We start from the raw sequence: 26945 nt of genomic DNA on the forward strand, positions 1-26945 counted from the left end.
GGGAAGTTTACTAAGATGTAAGTTCTATTTCTCAGTGAATGTTGTTTTAGGCTACCAATCAGAATCTATTTCTTATTTATTTAGCACCATCTAGAAGATAATAGACAGTATCTGATTGGTTGCCCATAGCAACATCCCATGTGAACTAGAACTCCCGTCTTAGTAAATGTCCCCTTTGTGTGTAGGCAGTGCTACCACTATGAGCATTACAGCAGTGCACTACTACTGTGGCCACTATTGTTTCTAGGCAGCATTTTGTATGTAAGCAGTGCTACTACTGTGACTATTATGTGCGGAAGACCATGCGTATGAGCAGAACCCCTAACATGTTAACGGGACAAATTCGTCCCCATCCGGATGAATCAGACTCACCCCCATGTAAGGGGTACGTGAGCTAATTTTTGGATGAGTGCCATGGTTATATGGGGTTTGAATTATATTTGCTGAAATGAAGTATAATGTGATGTTCTTTTCCTTTACGGGAATTCTCAGAAAAGTGTCAGGTGCTAATGTGCAAGGAAAATGTCACTAATATAGTTACTGTTTGCATATAAACCGTCATGATAAAATGTTGGCAGATACACATTGGTTCCTTCATGCCAGTGATTTGGTCATGTTCCAATATCTTTAGAACCATTGAGCTTCTTGATGATGTCAGTAGCTTTGAAACCTTATAAATAATGAGCTGCAGCTAGTATACAGTACACACTACTGCTGAGTTCAACAGTCTCTACGATGAGGACTCACATCTGTATTCTGCTGGTTACTCTCAGTCTCTATGCTGTTATCAAGATGAGTAAGTAACTTTCTATTTTTATTAACCTAAATATTCGTAAGGATCTATTCTAAAGTGTAGATAAAATAATGTGATTTTTGTGTTGTGCTTTATGTATATATTCTAGTAATCTCTTTTTTTGATATGTTTTAGGTTATGCCCAAAGTGAAAATACTACTAAGGATACCTGTTTGCTCACTGCTTTGAAGGTAAATAATAATAATGAAATAATGGCCCAATTCACCAATGCGTGCCCATGAATTACAGATAGTTTTCAGTCATTTGCAAATCATTGTCAGCAAATACAGATCTGCTAATCTTGAAAGGCTAACGAGTTTACAAGAACTGGTCTGCAAATCTGCTGAATGTTATGCTGTGTACACACGGGGGAGATATATTGCTCAGCCATATATGGCTGAGCAATATATGGCTGAGCAATATATTGCTCAGTTTCTCCTGTTCATCAGCGACCAGAGATGGTCGCTGATGAAAAAGAAACTGCCGGGGGGAGCCCGACAGTGGTAATCAGCTGGTCGCAGGAGCATGTTCCTGTGACCAGCGATCACCACAGGGGCAAAAACGGGAGCGCGCACTCGGCGATATATCGCCGGTGCACACTCCCATTGCAGGCAATATGGTCGCTGAGCGACCATATTTCCCGCGATTTTGGACAAAATCGCCCCCGTGTGTACGCACCTTAACCCATACTTGCCTACCTGACCCTCTCCATGAGGGAGAAAATGCTCTGTTCCTGGACTTCCCTGGTAGTGTATGATTGTCATCACCTGTGGGGAAACACCTTTACCAAGCTCCCCACAGGTGATGGCAATCATACATTACCAGGGAAGTCCAGGAACCGAGCATTTTCTCCCTCATGGAGAGGGTCAGGTAGGCAAGTATGATGTTACATACATTTGTGGTTCCTAAACTCCGTCCTCAAAGACCCCCAACGGTGCACATTTCCAGGTCTCCTCACAGATTCACAAGTGAAATAATTAGGTCCACCTCCCTTTTAATATGTGTGAGGGAGTAATGAGTGCTCCTGTGCTCCTGCTAGGGAACCTTTTACCGTGAGCTCACCGAAACATTTATCTGTATGATGGGGGTATATGTTTGTTAGGTGGACACATATAAGGTCAACATGCATTGGGTCCACAACTTAAGGTCTACATGGTTTAGGTTGACACATGAAATAGGTCAACATAGCTAAGGTTGTCAGGGTTGGAAGGTCGATAGCCATTGTCAATCTAATGCTTGTTTCGACCTTCCAACCCTGTCGACCTTAGCCATGCCAACCCAATGCATAACGAATTAATATTGGTCGACCCAATGACCCATACCCATGATGGGAAAAAAAGTCTGGTAATGTATGAGAGCAAATAACAATCAACCGTTAGCATCCAACTGCTGTTAACAGACAATGTGCGGTCAGACAAATTGGGTAAATCACTGTAATTTAACAAATGTATGCAAACAATTGTTGTTGTCTGTTTGGCAGCATTTCGGAGCAGATCGTTTACTGTCATATGTTCAAATACTTTACCAGGTTTCTGTTCCTATCAGACAGACTGGGCAGACAAATATTTAGGTGTGTACCCAGCTTGAATCTTGGAACCACTGCCATACACAAAACTACAGCTTATGCATTCTGCGGCCATTGGGAGGTAGGGACGCTGATGTTATCCCCACGGCCTTTCCAGCTCCAAGTGCCCCATACATCAGCAATCACAATTTATGGATTTTCAGATATTAGGATATTTTGGCCAGATAAATGGATTTTACAATCTATCTGACTTTGCCCACACATTACAGATTTATTTCAGTGATCGGCAGATTTTTCCATCTAAAGATTGCATCTTCATATCTGGAAATTGCCCCAATCGATTGTCATTTCAGCTGTTCATAATGTAAATAGATGAAGAAGACGAATTGGGAATGCCCACACATCTAAAAAGATCTGCAGATAATACCAGATTATTAAACATGTTTAAAAACCTGATTAAGCAATCGATTGGCGATTTTGATTGGGATTGCCAAAAGGGGGAGCCCACACATCTAAAATTAATTGTGGCAATCATCTCCATATCTGAAAATTGTCACAATTAATTGCTGATGTATGGGGCCCTTTACACATCGCTTGCGCTCAGGGGATAATCCATTAGATGGTAAGTGATTCCAGATGAAATTCCTCCTGTGTTCACAGCCATGTACATGAGTGGGATTTCAGTTATGTGGGGTGGCGTTTACCTGCTGGAAACCCAGCGTTCAGGTCTGAATCGTGCCCAATATGCCTTTAGATGCATTTTAAGAACCATCTGTATTATTTGTATAAATATCCCTTATGGTGCTAGTGCAACCTAAGCCTATACAATGTGTGCTATGTGATTTGGGGCCAGATGCTTCAAAAAGTGATAAAATGGATAGTGATAAACAACCATCCAGCTACTGCCTGACATTGTTTAAACTGTGACATGGCAGTTGGGAGTTGATTAAATGGTTTTTATCAATCTACATTTTATAACTTTTTGAAGCTTGGTACAGATGGTGCCAGATCCATCATTGCTGGCGCATCGCCAGTAGCCCGGATCTGGCGGCTGGTGCTCTAGCAATTGTGCATGCAGGGGCAGGCTGGGGGGCAGGGTTCCATGTGCCCCCTGGGCCCCTCAATCGATGTGTATGCGGGCCCCCACATTCTGAGGCTGCTGCAGCCACAGCAGACCAGTCTCTGACTGACTGGTCTCCAGAAACATGGCCACCGGCCTTCTGCACTGAGGACATGTCTAGTGCAGGAGGCAGCTAGAGAGAGTGAGATTGTGCACTTTCTGTGTTCGTTCACACTAGTTCCACCTACTTCCCCGTGCTGCAGCTCAGACAAGATCAGGTAAGACTCTGGACTCCCGTTATTTTACAAGGGAGGAGCAGCCTGTGGGATCCTGTTATACAGGGGCCGCAGCCTGTGCGGTCCCGTTATTATACAGGGGGGAGCAGCCTGTGGGGTCCTGTTATTATACAGGGGGGAGCAGCCTGTGGGGTCCTGTTATACAGGGGGAGCAGCCTGTGGGGTCCTGTTATACAGGGGGAGCAGCCTGTGGGGTCCTGTTATACAGGGGGAGCAGCCTGTGGGGTCCTGTTATACATGGGGGGGCAGCCTATGGGGTCCTGTTATACAGGGGGGGAGCAGCCTGTGGGGTCTTTTTATACAGGGGGGAGCAGCCTGTGGGGTCCTGTTATACAGGGGGGAGCAGCCTGTGGGGTCCTGTTATTATTATTATTATTATTATTATTATTATTATTATTATTATTATTATTATTATTATTATTATTATACAGAGGGAGCAACCTGTTGTTTGGTGCTGTTATTATAAAAGGGAGCAGCCTGTGGGGTCAAGCTATTATTATAATACAGGGGGAGCAGCCTGTGGGGTCCCGTTATTATACAGGGGGAGCAGCCTGTGGGGTCCCGTTATTATACAGGGGGGAGCAGCCTTTGGGGTCCTGTTCTACAGGGGAGCAGCCTATGGGGTCCTGTTATTATTATTATACAAGGGGAGCAACCTGTTGTGTGCTGTTATTATACAGAGGGAGCAGCCTGTGATGTCCTGTTATTATACAGGGGAGCAGCCTGTGGGTCCTGTTATTATACAGGGGAGCAGCCTGTGGGGTCCTGTTATTATTATTATAAGACAGGGGGAGCAGACCACTGTTTCCTATTATACAGGGAGAGCAGCCTATTGGGTCCTGTTATTATACAGGGAAGCAGCCCGTTTTGTCCTATTATACAGGGGGAGCAGCCTGTGGGGTCCTGTTATTATTATTATACAAGGGGAGCAACCTGTTGTGTGCTGTTATTATACAGAGTGAGCAGCCTGTGGTGTCCTGGTATTATACAGGGGAGTAGCCTGTGGGTCCTGTTATTATACAGGGGAGTAGCCCGTTGTGTCCTATTATACAGGGAGAGCAGCCTGTGGGGTCCTGTTTTTATACAGGGAAGCAACCTGTGGGGTCCTGTTATATACAAGGGAGCAGCCTGTGGGGTCCTGTTATTATACAGGGAAGAAACCTGTGGGCAGTGGTGTAGCTAGGTGCCATGGCGCCCGGAGCAAGGGCATGTCTCGTGCCCCCCCAATTTGTAGTAGGTGAGGCTCCTGCGCAGTGAAAAGTGGGCACGGCCCAAAATTATACCACACACCGTAATGCCCATTGGACATTTTAGCAAACTTTGTAATACCAATTACACATAAAGCCACATGCCATTTGAATTACACCCAATTTTGACTACACTTCATAGTATTTAGTACAATAGCATGCAATGTAGTGCAAAAATACCTGCATGTACATACTATTTTGCCTTGTGATATTGACTTTGCGGGAGCACTTATCGCAAGGGAAAAGAAGCGCTGTGCTATTTGAACTAGACGCGATGTGATTTGAACTTAAAAAGATCAAATAGGACGAGATAGTTGCATCATGTGTGGGCACCATAGCATCATTTCTAAAGCCTTTCCTGATATCTGTGTATCTGAAAGCCACTATACAGTACCAGAGAGATACAGTAGCTATAAAATGGGGAACAAAAATCTTTGACAACCACATTAGCGCAGTATATATAAAGACACATTATACACAGGAAACCAAAAAACATACAGTGATAGCCTATGCCTATATATAAAAAAAGACTTACACTGTGCCTTACCTCTATGGGGACAGAGCAGTTCAAATGTTGCTCCATTTGTCCCCGGCCCGTGCACAGCCACTAGCATTACTGTTCTGTTCTTCCAACATTTTGTATACAAGAAGAAAAGAGAAGAGAAGGAGTTGTACTGTAGGATGCACTCCTTCACATATAATTTTTATGATGTGATTTTTATGATATACAGTAAAATATTTTATTAAAAATGTCCCTTTCATTTTTCTTTTATTAGTTGAAACTTGAGGGCATATGACGTTTAGACAAGGTGAAATAAGGGGTTAAAAATCACGAACATTTAACACATACAATAATGGGGTGTGTGGGGAAAAAGATTGAAGAATTGTGCACTTGTAGTGCATTAAAATGCAGAACCTCTGTTGTGCCTTATGTATTTTTTATCTGAGAAATTCGGTGCCAAGAGAACAGAATTACATAATAACTGTCTGTACAAAACACAGAGCTAAGAAGAGCATAGTTCACCAGTAAAAGACAATAGTTTTTATTCTATTTTTACACCATTCCATCAGCCCGATGTCCACCGCCCAGGGGCATCGGGGACAGCACCAGGCTTCAGCCTGGTCAGGTAAGTCCTGGAGGGGGGGGGACCCCTTCATTGGGGGGGTCCCCACTCCCCCAGGGCCCCTGGCCAGGCTGACTGGTCGGTAGGGTTAATGCTTTGGCCGCGGGAACTTATATAATAAGTGTCCCCCGGCTGTGGCATTACCCTGCTGGCTGGTTTGGCCTGGGGCTGGTTCTTAAAATACGGGGAACCCCTAGTCATTTTGTCCCCCGTATTTTGGGAACCAGCCCCGGACCTGGAGCCTGGGGCTGGTTTTAAAAAATCAGGGAACCCCGGGTTTTGCCGGGTTTCCTGATTTTTTATTACCAGCCCCGGCTCTTTCAGCCTGGTGCTGGTTACAGCAGTGGGGGGGACCCCACGCCATTTTTTTTTTAAATCTCCCCCCCCCCCCCAACTTTACACTGCTTAAACGGGTTTTTAAATGGGTAAGTGTGAATGTGACAAAAACAGATTTTAAACGGTAATTTACCGTTTAAAAGCTGCAGTGGGAAAGGGTCTTTATGGCTCTTACCCGTTTAAAGACCCGTTTAAAAAAAACGGGTCATTACCCGTGTAGGCAGTGGGAAAAGCATCAAAAGTATTATTAGAGTAATGTTATTAAATGGGTCTGCTCAGCTGTAATGGGTTTAAGCAGAAGTAAACCCTTCTTTCTCTCAGCCAACTGGGTGCTAAATTTCCTTCTGTTACTTTAGATGTGGATAGCTGCCAGATTGGGCTGATATTTCTGTTATTATTCACATCACATTCATAATTAGATTGTGTTATGTTTATTAAACATTTAAATATGATTTAGGGTTAGAAATCTGATTTTCACACAGAAGTATGTTGATATTATTTGCAGTGAATCTGCACCACTGTAATGGGCTAGGCAGGGGTTAGTTTCTCACTGTCTTTTGCTCTCTTACTGCTAGGTATCCCCCAGTCCCCTTAATAGAGGTTCTTACTGGGTTACACAAATATTTCTTTCGAATCTGGTGTTCAAAAAGGAGATGGTGTAATGACCATGTTTGTAGTAAGTCTGCAGTGCTTGGGTCTAATATGCACAAGGGGTCTTGAATGTGATGTGAATAATAACAGAAATATCAGCCCAATCTGGCAACTATCCACATCTAAACAACAGAAGGAAATTTAGCACCCAGTTGGCTGAGAGAAAGAAGGGTTAACTTCTGCTTAAACCCATTACAACTGAGCAGACCCGTCTAATATAGATATAACATTACTCTAATAATACTAAACTGCAACAAAATACCAGACACTGCAGTAGTCTTATTGCAACATTGTATTCAATAGAAGTGACTGAGCAATAAACTACCCTCTGTACAAGTATCTAAATCCCACTTAGAGAAAAGCCCGGGCTCTGTGCCAAGAGAACAGAATTACATAATAACTGTCTGTACAAAGCACAGAGCTAATAAGAGCACTATAGCCAGTGAATTCAACCAGTGCTTGTTTCTCAGATAAAAAATACATAAGGCACAACAGAGGTTCTGCATTTTAATGCACTACAGTTGCACAATTCTTCAATCTTTTTCCCCACACACCCCGTTATTGTATGTGTTAAATTTTCGTGATTTTTAACCCCTTATTTCACCTTGTCTAAACGTCATATGCCCTCAAGTTTCACCTAATAAAAGAAAAACGAAAGGGACATTTTTAATAAAACTTTATTAAAACATTGTATATCATAAAAATCACATCATAAACATTATATGTGAAGGAGTGCATCCTACAGTACAACCTCTTTTCTTCTCTTTTCTTCTTGTATACATTCCATTGGTTGTCCAAGATAGCACCCCCACCTGCAATCAAATCCAAAAAAACAGGTGGATAGAATACCCAATATAAGGGTATAACCAGTAGTGTGTCGGACCTGCTCTCCCTGCTCCACTTCCATCATTTTCACAGGCTTGTAACTAGTATCCAGTCAAAAGTCTTTCACAACTCATTCTTTCTTGCCCAGTTCCCTTACCCTATTTGTTTCTTACTGACCATCTGTGCATCCTAGCAACTAATATCATTCATCTTCACTTTCCCATGATCCTCCTCACCAATCATCATACAGACCAGTTCCAGTCAGTGTACCCTCTTTGGTGAGGGGGGCTTTCCATCCTGCAGTCTGATCAGAGCCGTTGTTTGGACTATTGTGGCACCTGCTAGGTCCATTGCACAGGTTGAATGAATTTGGCAAGTGCCAGGACCACCATCGTAAAATCCAGTGATGAGTACAGACCCCAATGTTTCCTTATATTTTCTTGCATATTTAACATTTTATACAGTACAATATGTATTATTGATTGTGATTATAATTTCTCTACAGTCGTCAGATAAAGCTGCAGCATTTAAGCAACTGTTATCAAAATATTACATTCCGCCTGTAAGTACAGTAAACATTATTTAATTATTGTGTTACCTGTTTATTGATGGTATTGCCACATGGGGTACATTCTGTGCATCTACAGTATCCTACAGTGCCCCAAACCTTGAAACAGGCAGAGGAAGCTTTTTTCTCTCACTCTCTGTCCCACAGTGCATCTGAATACAGGTGACTGAGCAGAACAGAACGCAATGCTTGTCATGGTGGGGGGGAGTGTAGTCGCCTTGAAGGGTGACAGTGACTAGGATAGTTGGGCAACATTCTGCTCTTGCTAAACTAAAGATCTCCCTATTTTGCCTTCTTCCAAGTGATAGCCTATACTGCCATGTATTGTCTTGTGTGTGTATATATATATATATATATATATATATATATATATATATACACACTATATAGTAAAGCCATTAGTAAAGCCATTCAGAGCAGTAGTGAACTTCAATTAGGCATATGAGACATGTGACTAGGGGAGCCACTTGCTGGGGGGGCGGCACTCAGACGTTTGTTTTATTACTATCAAGCCTGTCACTTGATACTTATTGCACATGTAATAACATATGGGATTAGTATCAGTAAGTATCAGTAAGAACTGTCCTTCTGTGATGACCGCACTTCTGGGTTTTAGACTTCTGGGATGTTGCCCATAGCAACCAATCAGAGACTATCTATTATCTTCTAGAAGATGGTAAATAAACAAGAAGTAGAATCTGAGTGGTTGATATGAGCAACATACCATCTTCAATAGAACTCCCATCTTATTAAATGTAAAAAAAAAAAAAAAGAGCACAAAATAATCCTTAGGCGTAACCAATGTTGACAGAAATAATAGAACAGAAAGCGGTAGGAAAAGACAGAGTAACAAGTGTAAAGTCAGGGGAATAGGGCAGCTACTGTATAAACAAGATGTAGTAGTCATTGTGCTACCAAGTGATGTATGCCCCCCACAACAGCGAAATTATAAAAAGAAAGGGGTCATGGTCCACACCCGCCTTAGCATTCCGTGCATGTAGTAACCATAATGCACAGTCCCGCCACGGCTACAGATAAGGAAAAACAGTGTAAATACTATACCTAATTTGTATACTGTTGTTTGTTTGCATAGCTGAGCAAGATATGATATTAACTCAGAAGAAGAATTTGTAAACAATGCTCAGAATTGTTATATGTTTTATGTCTTTTCATGTATTTTATGCCTGTCTATTCTTTTGTTTTGTTTTTTGTATATGCATATTTGAAACTCAATAAAAGATTAATAATTGAAAAAAAAATGTTCCCTTATCTGTGCACAAGGGGTACTGGGAGGGATCTGGTCAGATCCCTCTGATGGCACAATGTGGAAAGAAGCCCAAAGGCTTCTATAAAGAATAACTTACACTCTGAAGCCGAAGCCCCAGAGTTCGGTACAGAGCACATGGGAAATGTGTCCAAAACTGGAAAACTAAAGTATTTTACCTTTAGAAGATCTCACAAATTTTAATCTTTTGCAGTCCAATTTTTTTTTTAATGCAATTCAAACAGTCTGGTTTAAACGATTAAATTAATTGAGATGTTTTCTTTTTTTTTATTAAAATGGTCTACATTGAATGTTGAACAATGTACTAGCACTAGGGCTGTTGAGCCTGACTAGATTGTGGATCTGAAAGAGTTAAAGGCAACAAGGATGCTTTGCTACTTTGGAAATATATACATAATAAAAATACAATTAAATGTCCTGGATAATAACTTGTTTTATTATTTCACTGACAATATACAAAATAGTTCTTCTAAACTAGTAAAAAAATGTGACAAAAATCATTGCATGGCGAGAAGGGGGAGGGGGCATAAATACGGTGCCTAGGGAGTAGCCTAGCCCCCTAAATCCTGATTAGGTACTTGTGTATTATCACGGCGATCAATTTCCCCTACGTACACCGGTGTAGTGACATTGCATCGCATGCAATTTTGCATTCGATGCAATGTTACTAGTTCATTTTCACTGCACCCCTGGCCACGGATCGCATTGCATCACACGCAAATTGCATGCGTTGCGATTTAGCACACCACCACTATACAAGATGATGTGATGCAATGTGGATGTGATGCAATGTGTGATCCGGTGCGACATGCGGGATGAAGATCAATTAGGAGGGGTATATATGGATGCCACAGTTAGTTTAACGATACACTTCTGACGAAGGGCTTTGGCTCAAAACACTTTAAGTGTATCTTCTGTCCCTATCTGATGTGCACCTGTTTCCGAGGACCTGCTTACCATCATCTGCCGACCGGACAACCTGCAGGAGTTCCGAGGGAGATCGGTCCAGGAGAGTAGGAGCTTGCCAGTGGGACTATTCTTTTTATGCGATTATACTTGTCACTAAATTGTAAGTGCAAGATTGTATTAAAACCTTTATATTTTACTAAAGGTGCTGCACAATTATTGTGTTTTGCGGTCTGTTATCCCTGTGGAGGGACAAAGACCTATTCTTGTCATTTCAGACACCACGGTTGCTCTCTAACAGGAGTATCCTGACTACCAGGTCTATGTACTTTGTTCATCATACTATTACACTTGGTGTTGAATATGTATTGAGAGAACAGGGGGGGCGCGCCAATTGATTTTCACCAACCATTTTTGTCTGCAATGTTATTTAGCACACCCCCACTATCCACGTCACCACAAAACATGTCGAGTGCAGCGGAATGCGTCCTCCCTATGTTTTCATACCCCCACTATCCGCGTCGGCATGGAGTTGATTTTATAAAATGCGGCAAGCGCACCGAGCCCGAAGCATGGCAAGGGGACACAGAATACATGTACACTAATCCGTGTCCACTCGCCACACTTCGGGCTCCATGGCTGCACTCGCCACACTTTATAAAGTCAACTCCACCCCGACGTCGAGAGGACGCATTCGGTGTCCCATCACATGTGATGCGATGCGATCTCACTATGCAGAATAGGGCACTAAGCTATTTGCTTAGTGGGCGCCCTGATAATACACAAGTAACCCTGATTATTATCACACTGTACATTATATATGCAGCTATTTAAAGTAACATTCATCTATCACAACAATAGTGGTTTGGACTATGATCTGACTCCTTTAAACCCAGCCAGCCCTCCTTGAACAGCAAACATTTATTTTTTTCTTTTTCCTTAACTAATTGTTACTGTTTCATTACAGGTAAACATTGAGCAATTTGTGAATGATATTACACAAGCAGTGGTAAGACCTTTGGTTTCATATTCATTTCCTAAAATACTGTACATACTGTATACTTACCTCCCAACAGTCCTGATTCCTGCTGGAATGTCCCAGTTTTCGGGGACATTCCCGTATTTCACCAGGGGTTGGAAGTGTCTGGCGGGGGGCTGTTAGGAGTCCCCCCTGTCAGCTGCTGAGCAGCACTAAATAGATGCTATGCGCATGCCAGAGGGGCTGGGGCTTGAAGAGCCTCTGGGCCATGCCCCCACAGCATCAAAATGGGACGTGGCCTCACGGGGAGAGTCATGTATAGGCCATGCCCCCTTTTCAGTAAGCCACTCCCCTTAGTTTTAGGCACGTGCCTATGTCCTGCTTCAAAGAGCCGAGAAGTTGGGAGGTATGCTGTATAGGCAGCCTCATGTAAATGTGTTCAAGTAATTGTTTAGTTATATTTTGATTCCATGTGGAAAATGTTATGATTATTTGTAGTAGATAGTTGGGAAGTCGAGTGATAAATTAGGAAGAGGCATACATACCACACACTTCACAGGTACAGTATGCACAATACTGAGTGTACACTTAGGCATTCAATAGACATGGGGTAAGTGACGTGTCATTCAGCTGTCAGAACTACGCATACTGTACCTCCCAATTGTCCCAATTTTCCCAATTTGAGATGTCGAGTCAAACATTTCTTAAGTGAACATGTACCATTAGGAAGAAAGCCCCTGGTTTCCATGAAGAACAGGTATACATCTGCTACCTGTGTATCAAAGACATTGCTAAGAACCACCCCATATTGGTGGGACAAGACATCCCCCAGCCAGAAACAGTCATGGACCATCTTTAGAATGCTGTTGTCTCCAAGCACCATTTGTAGCCCCTTTCTGAAAACTCCAGGCCCCGAGAGGAGGACATAAAAAAGATAAACGCATCTTTCCTAGCCACTTGCAGCCAGCACAGCTTTCCATGGTGACACAAGTTCAGTCCCACTGCACCTGAGCTCAGGACTGCAGCCTGTAGAATACTTTCATACAGTACATCCCATACGGTGCAGGTTGATCAGGCTCTCTCATTTCCCCGACAGGTTTCATAAGGACAATTCCATCTTGCACCTCTTTTTTTTCTTTGCATTATGTGCTCTTTGGGGCCTAGTTTTTCAAACTGCCATCCTTTCTGCCGCTGCAGTGCCACTCCTAGATGAGCCACGTGTTTGTGCTGGCACACTTGTGTGGCTTAGCATAGTTATCCAGCTACTGTACCTCGGTGCAACTTTTTGCTGAAAAACAATACTGCGAGGTGTGAGGTATTCAGCATAGACTGGAAATGTTTTTGAGGTCAATAATAGCATAAAAGAAAACAAAACAAATTCTGCGATTGCAGCAGTTTTTATGCTTAAAAAAAAAAAAATCAGAACCCAAAAGACGAAACACAAAAATGGTGGTCTCTTGTACGTGGGTGTGTGGCACAAAGGTAAGAGTTAGATATTCATTAAAGGCTCACTTACGTGTGCAGATTCCTGCCTCCCTTGTGTTGTGGGTGGCTTAGGGTCCAAGGCTTGTTGGATTGCCGCTTATGTAGAGAACTCGGCTGGCACACTGAAATTGAGTGAACAGTGTCCACAGATGCTCCATGACTTGAGCAGCGTTTCCCCTGTGAGCCGCCGGAATGGATAACCGGGTGAAGCTGTTTTGGCGTGATGGGGAGAAAGGTCTGTAATGCACCAGGCAGGAGGCTCCTTAGTAAGGTGTGGAAGCCGAATTGGTGGCGCCTGCCGTTGTTTGTGTGCACTGCTGTGTCCAGTGTACAGGGGTTGTGTCCAGGGGCTGTGTCCAGGGGCTGTGTCCAGTGTATAGGGGCTGTGTACAGGGGTTGTGTCAAGTGTCCAAGGTTCTGTGTCCAGTGTGACAGGCTGTGTCCAGTGTAAAGTAAGAAAAATAAATAAAAGTAATAAATAAAATAAAAACACATTTTTGGAGGATGATGGTGGAGGAAATAGTGGGAGATCAACAACCTGATAGAAGTGCTGAAGCTGCTACCACCAGTCATATCAAGGCCGATACCTCTTTGTATTTTTTGCTCTTTGGAGCATTTCTCTTTTTTTGGGGTAGTTTATTAAACTGCCAGACTGTCTGCCCCTGAAGTGCCGCTCTGCTTCCAAGATGTGCCAGGTTGGAAGTGTAAGGTCCACATGTATGTGATGCCGACTGCTGTCGCTTAGCTTAGTCATCCAGCTACCTCGGTATCACCTTTTGGCCCAACTACAGTAAATGAAAACAATTTTGTGAGCTGTGAAGTGATCAAAATTGACTAGAAATGAGTGGAAACTAATGTTATTGAGGTCAATAATGCTTTAGGGGAAAAAACAGGCCCAAATTCTGTTATTTTAGCAATTTTTTGCATTTTTCCAAAAAAAAAAATCCAGATCCAAAACCAAAACCCGCAAGGGTGGTCTTGCCAAAACCAATCCAGATCCAAAACACGAAGGGAGATCCAGATCCAAAACCAAAACCCGAAAAAGTGGCCGCCGCACATCTCTAGTTTCAACTGGCAACCATATACAGGATATACTTAACTTACTATCAATAGTGTTTTTATTCTGTATAAACATACATTATGTATGTCTATGTAGGTACAGGCTAATGGGGTTTGCAGAGCATCACATTACCGGAGGCTGCCGTGATATGGGGTCTGCAGAGCATCACAACACAGGGAGCGGTCCTGATATGGGGTCTGCAAAGCATCACATCACAGGGGGAGTTGTGCTGATGTGGGGTCTGCAGGGCAGGGGCTATTTAACATGATAGAAGGGGGGGTGGGGGGTGCAGGCTTATATGGGGCGTGCTGCACCTGCTATGGTGTCTGCAGAGCATTTCATCTTGGGGGTGTTGTAATGCTCACAGGGGTACCTGCACCAGCTATGAGGTTTTGCAGGGCATCACATCATAGGGTGGCTGCAACTGACATTAAAGAGACTGCAGATCATCACATCCTGAGAGGGGACTGCAGACTGCAGATCATCGCATCCTGAGATGGGACTGCATCTAAAATTGAAGGGGGGTGGGGGGCTGCAGAGCATCGCTCCAGAGTTACCTTATAGTTAGGGGGAGGTGCAGGGCACATATTATTAACATTATTATTATTATTATTATTACATAGTTACATAGTAGTTAAGGGTGAATAAAGGGGATGCAGTCAAAATCCCGACAGGGTCAAAATCCGGAATGGGTCATAATACCGACAAGGACAAAATCCCAACATTTAAAATCCCGACAAGGACAGAATACCAACATTTAAAATCACGACAAGGTCAAAATTACGACATATAAAATGTACAGGTGAAACAGTCAACACGACTTTCCGTCGACTGGTCGCAAGGTCGACATGGGTTTTTTCACTGTTTTTTGACCCGACATGTGCCGACAGGCGGTATTACATGCCCTACCATCCACTAGGGTGTGGTGGGGGAATAAAATAGTGTGCCGAGTGCAGCGAAGCACCGTGCCCAAAGCATTGCGAGCGAAGCGAGGGGCTGCGGTTCACTTCCAACTGTGTCCATGTCGACTGTGTCGAAATTCGGGTAAAAAAACAGTCAAAAAACCCATGTCGACCTTGCGACCTGTCGACGGAAAGTCATGTTGACTGTTTCACCTGTACATTCTATATGTCGGTATTTTGACCCTGTCGGGATTTTGTCATTGTCGGGATTTTGTCCTTGTTGATATTATTACCCATTCGGGATTTTGACCGTGTCGGGATTTTTATCGTCGGAATTTCATACCGAATCCGAATAAAGAATTGCGTCCATCAAGTTCAACCTTGGCTTATTAGCTTATACCTTGTTATATGTAGTGTATTCTGATATTTTTAAAGACAGATTATGATTTTTGTTTGTACCCCTGGATGTTTTTAACCAAGAAATGTTTGTCCAATCTTATTTTAAATGTATTAATTATGCCTGGTGACACCAACTCACCAGGAAGAAAGTTCCATAGTTTGGCTGCCCTGACCGTGAATTGCAAAGCAGGTCAGAATAGCGCTGCGGGGCGTAGAGAATTATCTGTGCACGTCTGCCATTGAAGGTTAGATAATAAACAAACAGGACATCGGCACCATTAGAGATGCCTGAACGTGTCGAAAATGGTTAGTGCACCCCCCAAGGTGTGTGTGTATTGAAGCTTGTTATAATAAAACGTTATTTGGTGCAAAAACAACCTGAGATCAGACCCATATCAGACTAATTAAACTATATTTTCATCACTCCTGATACATTTTGAAACCGGGCATATGTCTACTGCAAGCTCCCCCTTATATGTATTGACATGCCCTGCGTGGAGCTGTTGTTCAGGGATGATTCTGCTCGCCTCCGCCTCCAATTGCAGGTGTGTATTCAATGCTGTCATTCCCGACAGCATTAAAGAGGCAACGTGTCAAAATGAGCCTGGCTTTAAAAGCAGTCTGGCTAGTTTTGCTGAGAACAGCCGTGAATTGTTGAGCTCACGGCTGGATCTTGACGATCCACGGCCATTTTTCGCGGCGACACCACCTTTTTGACACTCGGCAGACGGGACATTGAATCCCACCTGCCGATTTGCTGTCGAGCGGGCCAAGAATGGGACAGGGTCATGACTGCCGGTATGTCCCGACAGCTGTGATCAAGATTGAATTTCTCCCTCAAACTGGGTACTGCATACACACTGACCAATATCATTCACAATATCGGTTGGTGAAGTCATTCCTTGTTGTCCCCGCTCCACCGCTCCATAAAGGAAGTCTCTGAAGATTTTGTCAGATTAAGCTGCATGTACAGACGGTGGGGTTTTACCGATGCATAGAAGCGTGCATCATTAAATATATAATGGGTACATGGGGATCAATTTGCACTATATATATTGTTAGTAATACCGAAATCGTTCATATCTTTAATTATATATTGCCAAGTGTGTATCCAGCTTTAGAACAACATTTAGAAAAAAGCATTTTAATATTTTACAGTAACTGTCATTTTATTTCTTTTAACGTAACAGAAGGATCTTCGATGTGACATAAACACTCTCCTTACTCTAGTGGTAAGTTTATCTACAAAACTAAGCTTCATATAATATTGAAGGACTAATTATTTGCAAGGGTATGGGTCATAGGGTCAACAGTAATTAGGTCGACCAGTATTGGTTGACAGGGAAAAGGTCGGTACATAAAAAAGGTCGACATGCATAAAGTCACCAAGGTGAAAAGGTAGACACAAGCAATATGTCGTCATGGAAAATTTCGACATAAAATAGTTTAACATGATATTTATATTTTTTTGTGTGTACTGTATGTCAACATAAATTGGCATGGACACCGTATAAGTACCTCACTATGCTCAGAACATACAATTGTAATCGCACTATGGGTGGGATGTACTAAGCCGAAAATGTGGTAAAACCCCCGTTTTATCGCATTTTCAAATTTACTAAAACCCGTCCGCACCGTCTTCGGCGGGTAGGATATCGCCACCTTGAATGCAGTTATTGTGTGGGGGAGGGTTCCATGGTATGGGTGGGGCTGAGGTGATTGGGGGTGGTATGGGTGGGAAAGTGGCGGGTTCGTGGGAAACTGTGTGAGGTGGAGTTGCAGTTGCGGGGTTGGGTGGTGTTCATGGTGTAGTTTGGTTAGGTGCAGGGCTGCATGTGCGTGTTGTGGGTGTGGTGTAGTTGGGTTGGGGATGGACAGGGGGTGTGCGCAGGTTTAGGGAGGGGGTTTGTGTGTGTCGTGCCGTGGGGCATGGGCAGTTGTGGGTGTACTGCGAGTGGTGGAGGTGTGGCTGTTGGGTTATGTAAGTGTATGCTGGGGTGCTGTGTGTGGGTTGGATGAGTGCGTGCGGTGGTATCGTGGGTGAGGTACGAGGGTGTTTGGGTGTGGGGTGGTTGGGGTAGTCGCAGGTATGGGAATACTGTGTGTGTTGGAGTTAGACATGCAGGGTATTTCTGGTTGTGTGGTGTGGGTTTGTGACGTGCGGGGGTGGACATTTTGAGTGACAGGTCATGGGGTTGTGGTGTGGGTGCAGGTGGATGGGTGCATGGGGACGGTGGATGGTGGATTTGCCTGCGAAATTATGCTTGCGATGCTGCCATGGGATGTGAGGAGGGTCTAAGGACACTGGCAGGAGATTCCAGAAGGTGGGGGAGGAGGTAGGTGCAGCTGGAATTCTGTCAGGGGATTGAGGCGGTGCAAATATGGTGGAGGAAGGGTTCTTGAGTACCTGCTGGGGGATTGAGGAGGTGCGCTATGAACATTGGCGAGAGAGTTGTGGGTGTGGAGTTGTGGAACCTGGTGGGGAAAGAAGAGGTGTGCCGTGAGACTGTTGGAAGATTGGAGGGGGTAGGGCTGGGAATGCTGCAGGGGGATTGAGGAGGGGGGGTGCACCTTGGGGTGGGGGTGGCAATGGGGGACACTGGCGAGGGAATGAGGAGGTGCGATAGGGACACTGGTGGGAGATTAGGGGGGGGCGGAGAAATTGCCGGGGGAATGAGAGTGTGCTTGTGACAGTGCTGGGAGATGACGGGAGATGCAGCCGCAAAGGCGCCTTACTCATGTTGCGGCTGGACGGCGCCATCTTTATCTGGCTCACGCAGCCTGCTGCTGCTGGAAGTGACGCGATAATGCCGCCCCCATGTGTGTATAACGGTGGCAGCAGCAGCACATCTGTCTTCATCCTCAATCACATCTTGTATATATTTAGCTACATCTGGGAGGGAGGGTGGGGGGCGGTCACTTGTCCCTCGGATATGTGGCTTGTGTGTGTGTGTTTGTGTATAACCCAGGGGGTGGGCGGAGCTGTGTAACTCCACCCAGCGTTATACACACACACATGATTGACAGATGTAGCTAAATTTATAAGATATACAGCATATATATATATATATATATATATATATATATATATACCTGTATAAATATATATATATATATATCAAGAAAATAGACGTTTGTTTGCGCTAAGAGTAATAGCAGCTCTCTATTGATCCTCCCTGTTAGTCGGAGGAAAAAAAGATAGATATAGGGGAAAAGTGTATAGAGTGCGCTCTATGATGTCCACCACCTTTTACAGTATTCAGACACTGGTGACACAGGATCCTAGCTAAAGTGATCCAGGTCACTGCTCATTACTGTAACTGTTGAATATTTCATTCCTATTTAAAATTTGTTTTTTTTCCCCTGCTGGAATAAGGTGTTATTCCTGATATAAAAAATATCCTAAAACAGGATCCATCACTTAAACCTATATTCAAAGGGTTTGGAAAAACTGTCCCCTGATGAAGTCATTTGTATGACGAAACGCGTTGGGTATATGTTTCTTGGAAGATACGAAATATGAAGCTTGTGTCTGGAGAATAAATTATGTCTTTTAACAAGTTTTAATTTGTTGTGTCTACCTTAATGTATATGTAAAGTGAGGGGAGCGATGGAGAAATGTGTGTGTGTGTGTGTGTGTGTGTGTATATATATATATATATATATATATATATATATATATATATATATATATATACACACACACACACACACAGTTTGCTGGCGGAACTCACCAACGGCTTCATAGACCACAGGACACTGCTGTCTATATCAACACATCAAAGCTATAATTGCTTTTTTTCGTCAGGAAAAGCCATTATAGTTTGAAACGTTGATATAGACAGCAGCATACCCTCCAACATGACCCATTTCATTAGGTACAAAATGCACTGTTTCTGGACTTCTTCCTTAATTTAGGATTGCCTTCACCTTTGCTGGAACATCGTTATCATCATGGAACTAGTTCAACACAGGTGACTGCAATTATCAATTAAGAGGGAAGTCCAGAAACAGTGCATTTTGTAACTAATGGAATGGGTCATGTTGGAGGGTATGCAGCAGTGTCCAGTGGTTCTTATCTATCAAGCCATCTGTGAGTGCCGCCAGCAAACAGTGTATGTTATTCTGTGGCTCTCCAGCTGTTGTGAAACTACAATCCCAGCATGCGCTGCTACAGTTTTAGCATTCCCTAATAGCAATACATGGCCTGGTGGGATGTATAGTTTTACAACAACATGAGAGCCACAGGTTGGTAACGTGCAGAGTGTTAGATTTGGGTGGGGTTTTTATTCAAAGTGAGAATTTGCAGTGAACAAAATAAAGCAGTTAGTATTTACCCTGCACATAAACAAAATAACTCACCCGAATCTAAATCTCTCTGCACATGTTACAGCTGCCTCCGATGCAGTGCACATGGTTTTGTCCATTTGAGAAGGAATTTGCCATTTCGAGTGAACCATAATAAGGGCTTTAAGAAGAGAGATACAGAAAGTGAGTGTAAGGACTCTGGAGGATACCGCCAGACCTGCCCCCCAACTCTGTTGCCTCCCCTTGTAGTTGGCGGACTAGGCTTCACCACTAACAGCCGCGTTCGATGGAGCTGGTTATGTCGGCTCTGTCACCGATGCCGCCTGGTCTTAGGTGGGACACCGTGTCCGCCAAAGCAAGGAGGGTGCAAGAGGACAACTGACTAACCAGGATGGGGCAGACCCAGAATAACCCCGGGTTAACAATGCACTGCGATGGTATACAAGTAATCACAAATGCAACAATGCAAAGAGATGGTATAAACACATAAAGTAATCCCTGCACTGAAAGGGAAGGACCCACATGAATCGGATCTACCCCACAGTGCTGAACCCACAAGCAGATGTCATTGCTGTGACCTAAGGTGAGAGGGAAAGCTGCAGGGAGAACCCCTGACTTATCTGGAACACAGGAAACCAGTTACAGTACTGTAACCACAGGAAGAACAGCCAGAGTGCAGGAAGCCGACTGGAGCCAGGAACACACCAGGAACTGAAGCAAGGGAGGGTACAAGACGCTGAGACAGAACAAGCTTGCACATAGAACTATGGCTAGGAGCTATGAGCTAAGAGCTATGACTGGCAGGTTTGTACAGGTCAGGATGCCTTAAGAAGACCTCAGGCAATCAAGGCAGCTGTGCACAATCCATCCCAGCCGGGCTAACGAGGTCAGAATTGTGCATACATTAATGCACAAGAGATTGGGCTGTAATGGCACAGACTCACCAATGGAGGCCACCAGAGAGTCGAATACCAACACACTGAAATGAACCCATGACAGGCAAGACAGATAGGAGTCATAAATGATGACTCCTAAAATTGAGAGATTTGGTAGGAAATCTCCAGTTTTTTAAAGCGGCAATCATTTGCATTTCAAAATCAAACTGGTTTTGCCATGTAAATGATTGCCGCTTTAAAAAAACAGGAGATTTTTTACCAAATCTCTCACTTTCTGATTCTCTCATCCTATTAAAATTCCCCCATGTGTACAAATCATTAGATTTGGATGAGTTATTTTGTTTCTGTGCATGGTAAATACTGGCTGCAATTGAAATTTCAGTTTGAACATATTATGTCTGATACTTCTGATACCCACAATTCATTATTTCATCACACTTCCATAATCATTAACTTCAATAAAAAAAATGCATTGTTTAATACAAGGACATAATTTAGTTAATTGATAAACAGTAAAGCAGTGCCCTATGCCGTAGGCTTTGCAATATTTCTGTTAGTGTAGCCAATAACATTCTGAATTAATTTTTTTAGCCAATTGCATGAAAAAAGGGGATTTAAACTTAATTCATCACTTTATAAGCAAATTATACCAAAAGATGTTTAAAAAGCTATTAGTTACATCATTTTATCACTTTTTATTTTTTAGAAAAAAATCTTAGATAAGTAGTGAATAACTGCTGGATGCTAGTTTGCCAGCCATGTTGTTTTAGCCAGGGTGTAAAGTGGTCCTGGAGAGGTGGGGAAACTCATTACCCTCTGACAACTAATTAACCCCTTCCCATCCCCCCTTAGACAGAGCCAGGGCCAGTGGTTGACATTTTGGCCCTACAACAAACTGTAAGGTTTTTTTTGTTACAGTTATTTTGCAGGGCCATGGTGGAGGTTGAACTCTGGGAGGCAATGGAGTAATCTGCCGCTGGGCTCCTGCTCCCAAGGGGTCACCTCTCCCAATGGGTCACCTCTCCTCCCCTGTGCGCTTGAATAATTTAATTGAAAGTATTCAAAATTTCTTCTTTACATATTGGCCTTATTAGAAGAGTGACTCCTCTTCCTAGCATTGCTCAATAAATGGCTGGGTACACACGTCTTCCAGTGTGTATCTAGCTTAAGTCTTTCTGTTTTATCTACAGTATTTATATTGTACTAAACTTGTACAATCTGTCTCTCACTGTAGGGATGTGAGATATGTACAGTTACTGGGAACTGCACAGAATGTGCTGAACAACTGTACAATCGCCTTAGCAAACTCATCTACTGTAGTAAGTATTTCTGTAATTAAAGTCCGTGATATATAATATATGTTATATAGATATATATATATATATATATATATATATATATATATATATATGTATGTGTGTGCTTTTGTCTTTTTTTTATATGGTGCTACAGGTTGAGTATCCCTTATCCGTATCCTTATCCAAATATCCGTTATCCAAATTATTCCGAAAACCATACATTCCAGAAAGTGACAGAAATAAGTGTAACTGGCACTAAATAAGTATAAGGACATGATTGCTTGGCATTCAAATTCAGCGCCTGAGATTGTACACAAACTTTGCTTCATGTTTTGAAACCTTGTTTCATGCACAAATAAAACATATTTGTGTGTATTTCATGTGTTTGATGTGTTTATACAACATAAATGCAAGATAACTCGAGATATATCATTGAGATATAAAAATATTCTGAAATACGGAATAATCTGTTAATCAAAATTCTTCTGGTCCTGAGCATTTTGAATAAGGGATATTCTACCCATCCCACTGCTCAGGTTCAACACAAATTACAAATGTACATATTGGCCTTATTAGAATCTTAAGATCACATAATTACATGGTGAAGAATTACTGGACCATAGTCACTTATTCCTCCAAACAAATGGAAATTTGGAACCCTGTGTGTGTGCTGAAATAATAGGGGCATGTGGTGTGCTGGTAGGATAATGGGACAGTACTCAAAAAGCAGAACTGTTGGATGTGATGGTTTAGCAAATGGCGGGGGGGGGGAGACATTTTGTTTTGCAACCCTAAAACCTAGACATGCATAACAGACATGAATAAAACAGTTATATAACTAATTAATGTTGTCCCTCCACACAACAGACCGAAGAGCTGCACAGTTGTGCCAGAGCAGGAACAATAGTAACACAAGAATCAGGGCCAGTACACTCCCTGCAAACAGGACAGCGTGGGGGGGGGGGGGGGCTTTCTGAGTACTTAGAAACCTTGTTACTAGGCTGATACATCACAAGGGCCTCTATGAAGAACTTTGTCTCTGTCATCTCCTTGAATCACCCTCAGATCTCCTTGTGCTAATCACAAAGGGGACCAAGAGTAGGGGAGCTGCCATGGATGGCATACGCAGAAGTTCCACCTAGAGCTGGATTTAGATCTCATGGAGCCGTAGGCAAAATACCGGATTGAAGACCACCTCCCTCATACAATCCATATAACTATATTTTTCTGCTACTGATTGCAGGCAGCATCGATAGAGTACATTGTCATGTGCATAGTCTACCTATAAATGTTCAGTTGAATATAAATCTGAAACAAGCTCTAGGTCTTTTAGAAAGAGGCTTAATTCCAGTGACATTTTTAAAGTAAAAGGACTGCCTACCTACTGTACAGTGGATGTACCATATTGTGTGTCCATTTTTTTATTCCACTTAAAAGTACATCAAAGGGACTTTTTGGAATGTGGGCAGGTTCATGTGATGTTATGACATTACATTAGTTTTGCAATGATCCTCTGGGAATGTTTTGAATGGCCAGGATATCTTTATGGGGCTCCTTGGGACCTGCTGGGCCCTGGACGAGTGCCTAGGTTACCTTTTGGAAAATCCGCCTCTGGTTCCTCCCACCTCCAATGGATGTTTGCACTGGATAGTAATTCATTTTGTGTCCTGATCTCTGGGTGACATACACATACACATTCCCTACTGGAAACTTCCTTAGAACAAACTGCTAGAGCCAATGCTATATCCAAAGTTTCTGCTCTTGCAAACATGCTTCTCTCTCTTAACCTAAGGGGGTTTCTAGTAATTAGACCACTTCCCCAACATAGCCTTCAAGGGAGCTCTAGATTGTTTTAATGTGTAGCACTGACAGCCAAAGCAGGAAGCTATATATATATATATATATATATATATATATATATATATATATATATATATATATATATATATATATATATATATATATATATATATATATCTCCATTAATGAGAAACTCAGGCAACATAGCAATAGTGGGTAGATTTATTAAGCTTGGTGAAGTGAGATAAATTGTCTGGTTTTTATCACCAGCCAATCAGCTCCTACAGTACCTGTCATTTTTCAAACCAAGCCTGTAACTTGTAACTTCACAGTATTTACTAGAGTGTGTGGTCACAGGCCACCGCAGCCCACCCTGGGATGTGGGTGCTGTTTGCACCCCATTCCTAGGAATGGCGAGTGTGTTGGTACTTTTGTATCTATATATTAGGGTTGATTTTTAATTAACCTCTGTTTCTGTGATCATAGCTTTCTCATGCACCCTAGATAAGCTCATTTACCTGAAACCTGTGACAGCTGCCCCTTTAATACTAATTCAGGTGCTGTGTTTGGGATTGTCTCACCTTATAAAAGCCATCAGTTACTTGGCAGTTGAGCATTAACCCAGGAAAAAAAAAAAAACACATGTTCATTTTAGCTATGATGTGTAAGCAGGTGCCAGGTTCTCAAGAAAAACAGTTGTTAGTGTAGGACTTGCAGTGAAATGGGGTCCCTTGGCGATGGGCTGCAAGCTTAAATGCATTGATCAATTCATGAACTAAAACCCCATTATTTATTTATTGATTATTTGAATGTTAAGGTGAGTCAGTTTGTTGTAGTGAGTGCTGGGCTCCCTGTGTTTGTATTTACTAGAGTGTGTGGTCACAGGCCACCGCACCCCACCCTGGGATGTGGGTGCTGTTTGCACCCCATTCCTAGGAATGGCGAGTGTGTTGGTACTTTTGTATCTATATATATATATATATATATATATATATATATATCTCCATTAATGAGAAACTCAGGCAACATAGCAATAGTGGGTAGATTTATTAAGCTTGGTGAAGTGAGATAAATTGTCTGGTTTTTATCACCAGCCAATCAGCTCCTACAGTACCTGTCATTTTTCAAACCAAGCCTGTAACTTGTAACTTCACAGTTAAGAGCTGATTGGCCGGTGGTAAAATCCAGACACTTTATCACTTCACAGAGCTTAATAAATCTGCCCCTCAGATCCCTAACGCATATTTTTGTGAGCTAAACAGGCTGGTTATTGGGAATTTTTTTCCTCTTCCTCAGGCCTGCAAACATAATCCCCAATGACTGCCACCATCGACAAAAATTGAGTATCTCCAGGGGTCCGTTAGCCATGGTAAACTGCTAATTGAATATCCCCAAATATGTGGAAAGGGTTAATTATTTAACAAGAACTTATAACATTTATCTTTAAGGATTAATTAATATTTAATTATTTTTTATTCTTTCTTTCTCTATTTCTACTGAAATACATGTGTAATAATATTGTCTAATAAACAGCATCATATTCACAAATGTAATTGGGAGTTAAACTCGTAAAAAAAAAATATATATAGTCAAATAAAATGTAATTAAAATGAATTTTAAATCTCCTCACCCAATTATCAAGGCATTCCACAGAGATCTGTCTGCCTCCTCAGGCTCAGAAAAATTACTATGTATGCCAATCACATTTGATACTATAGTCTAACTAGGAAGTAGGGATGGCCAACGTCCATCGATAATTCAAAATCATCGATGGTTTATGGCTGATGTCATATACTTTTGCCATCAATGGGGTACAACCAGATGGTTTCCTTCCATTAATCTTTTTTTTTTTTTCAGAGTGCCGGGACACGGGGCATAGATCGGCTCCCGATACCCATGAAGCCTTGCCCCCACCTCTTGATAGTCCCAAAAAAATGAATGACCATCAATTGGTAAAACTATCAATGGTCATCCATCACATAGTTTGTAACTTTTGAGGGCTAGTTGCAGTATCACCATCGATGGCAACCTTCGATGACGACTGCACTGATGGCCATCCCTACTAGGAGTGATTACAGTACATGTGCGAACTTGACAATTTTTTATATTTAAAATAATAAAACTGAATAAGTGCTTGTAAAACAAACTACAACTTTATAAAGCTAAACATCAAAATATAGAAACATTTGCAAAAATAGCATCTCCGGGTGGGATTCATACTATTTACCGACAGTGAAAATGTAGATGGTCAAAATACTGATGACTATTGGCAGACAGTCAAAATACTGCCACTTTCTGAATCCCAACAATCATTTTGCCAACATGGTCAAAATGGTGACACGGTCAAAATGCATGACAATTAAAATGTTGACATGCAAATCATAATGAAATTATGAAGTGTGTCCTGGAAAAAAAAAAAGTGTTTATTGTCCTATTCCTTTGCGTCCATGGAAAATTATGCTATGTAGACTTTGAATACATTACTTTAGATTTCCGCAAGCACCGCCAACCAAGTGCTGCTAGAAATGTTTTGTTTTTTACAGCAGCCATAATTTATTTATTTATTTATTTATTAACAGTTTCTTATATAGCGCACACAGATTCCGCAGCGCTTTACAGAGCATAGTTATAATCAAAAACACATAACAAATTACAGTACAAGACAGTTTAGGACAAGTACAGTACATGGTTAATATGGATAGGTGCACCAGGGGACAGGACATTGAAGCAATTATCAGGGTGGCAGAGGTTTATATATTCTAAGAAAGGCACATAAGGAGAGAGGGCCCTGCTCGTGAGAGCTTACATTCTAAATGATAGTTTATTAACCTGGCCACACAATCTGAGTCATTTATTTGTCTCCCTGACCTAGCTACCTAATTCATATGAGTCTCCATTCCTTCAAACAAACCTTTTCTACTTATATTTTGATGTATGATTAAATAATTGATAAATTAGTGCAATAATGGAAATAAAACTTATTTAATATTTCTAAAAAATATCTTTCATGTATTCTCTAGATCAACCCTGGTAATGATGCCGATGCTGGAATGTGCTGAAAAAAGAATCCTGTTTCAATAATAATGTTATAAGCTCCCACCAAAAAATTGTTCTTCACCTTACATTTTGCTGATTGGTAAATGATTATTGAAGAATTTGTTATGATTGCACTTCCTTTGGATAATTATAATAAATGAAAATA

General features: G+C 42.1%; 1 protein-coding gene across 1 annotated transcript; it reads left to right on the forward strand.

Moving 5' to 3' along the window:
- Positions 1 to 725: 725 nt before the first annotated feature.
- On the forward strand, positions 726 to 26945 carry LOC146027100 (uncharacterized). Its single transcript, XM_083158089.1, has 7 exons — positions 726 to 796; positions 929 to 984; positions 8363 to 8419; positions 11584 to 11625; positions 16632 to 16673; positions 21880 to 21964; positions 26764 to 26945. Exons 1-7 carry the CDS (start codon positions 736 to 738, stop codon positions 26775 to 26777), a joined length of 357 nt encoding a protein of 118 aa, XP_083014215.1. The 5' UTR covers positions 726 to 735; the 3' UTR covers positions 26778 to 26945.

Source organism: Crinia signifera, chromosome 8, assembly GCF_055691185.1.
Source record: "Crinia signifera chromosome 8, ASM5569118v1, whole genome shotgun sequence".
Classification (NCBI taxonomy): Eukaryota; Metazoa; Chordata; class Amphibia; order Anura; family Myobatrachidae; genus Crinia; species Crinia signifera.

Bases quoted from the DNA above. Each gene is read 5' to 3' on its own strand.
- LOC146027100 (XM_083158089.1), top strand. From the start codon at position 736: ATGAGGACTCACATCTGTATTCTGCTGGTTACTCTCAGTCTCTATGCT. The intron at 985-8,362 runs GTAAATAATAAT...ATTTCTCTACAG, and splicing joins GTTTGCTCACTGCTTTGAAG to TCGTCAGATAAAGCTGCAGC. The intron at 16,674-21,879 runs GTAAGTTTATCT...CTCTCACTGTAG, and splicing joins ACACTCTCCTTACTCTAGTG to GGATGTGAGATATGTACAGT.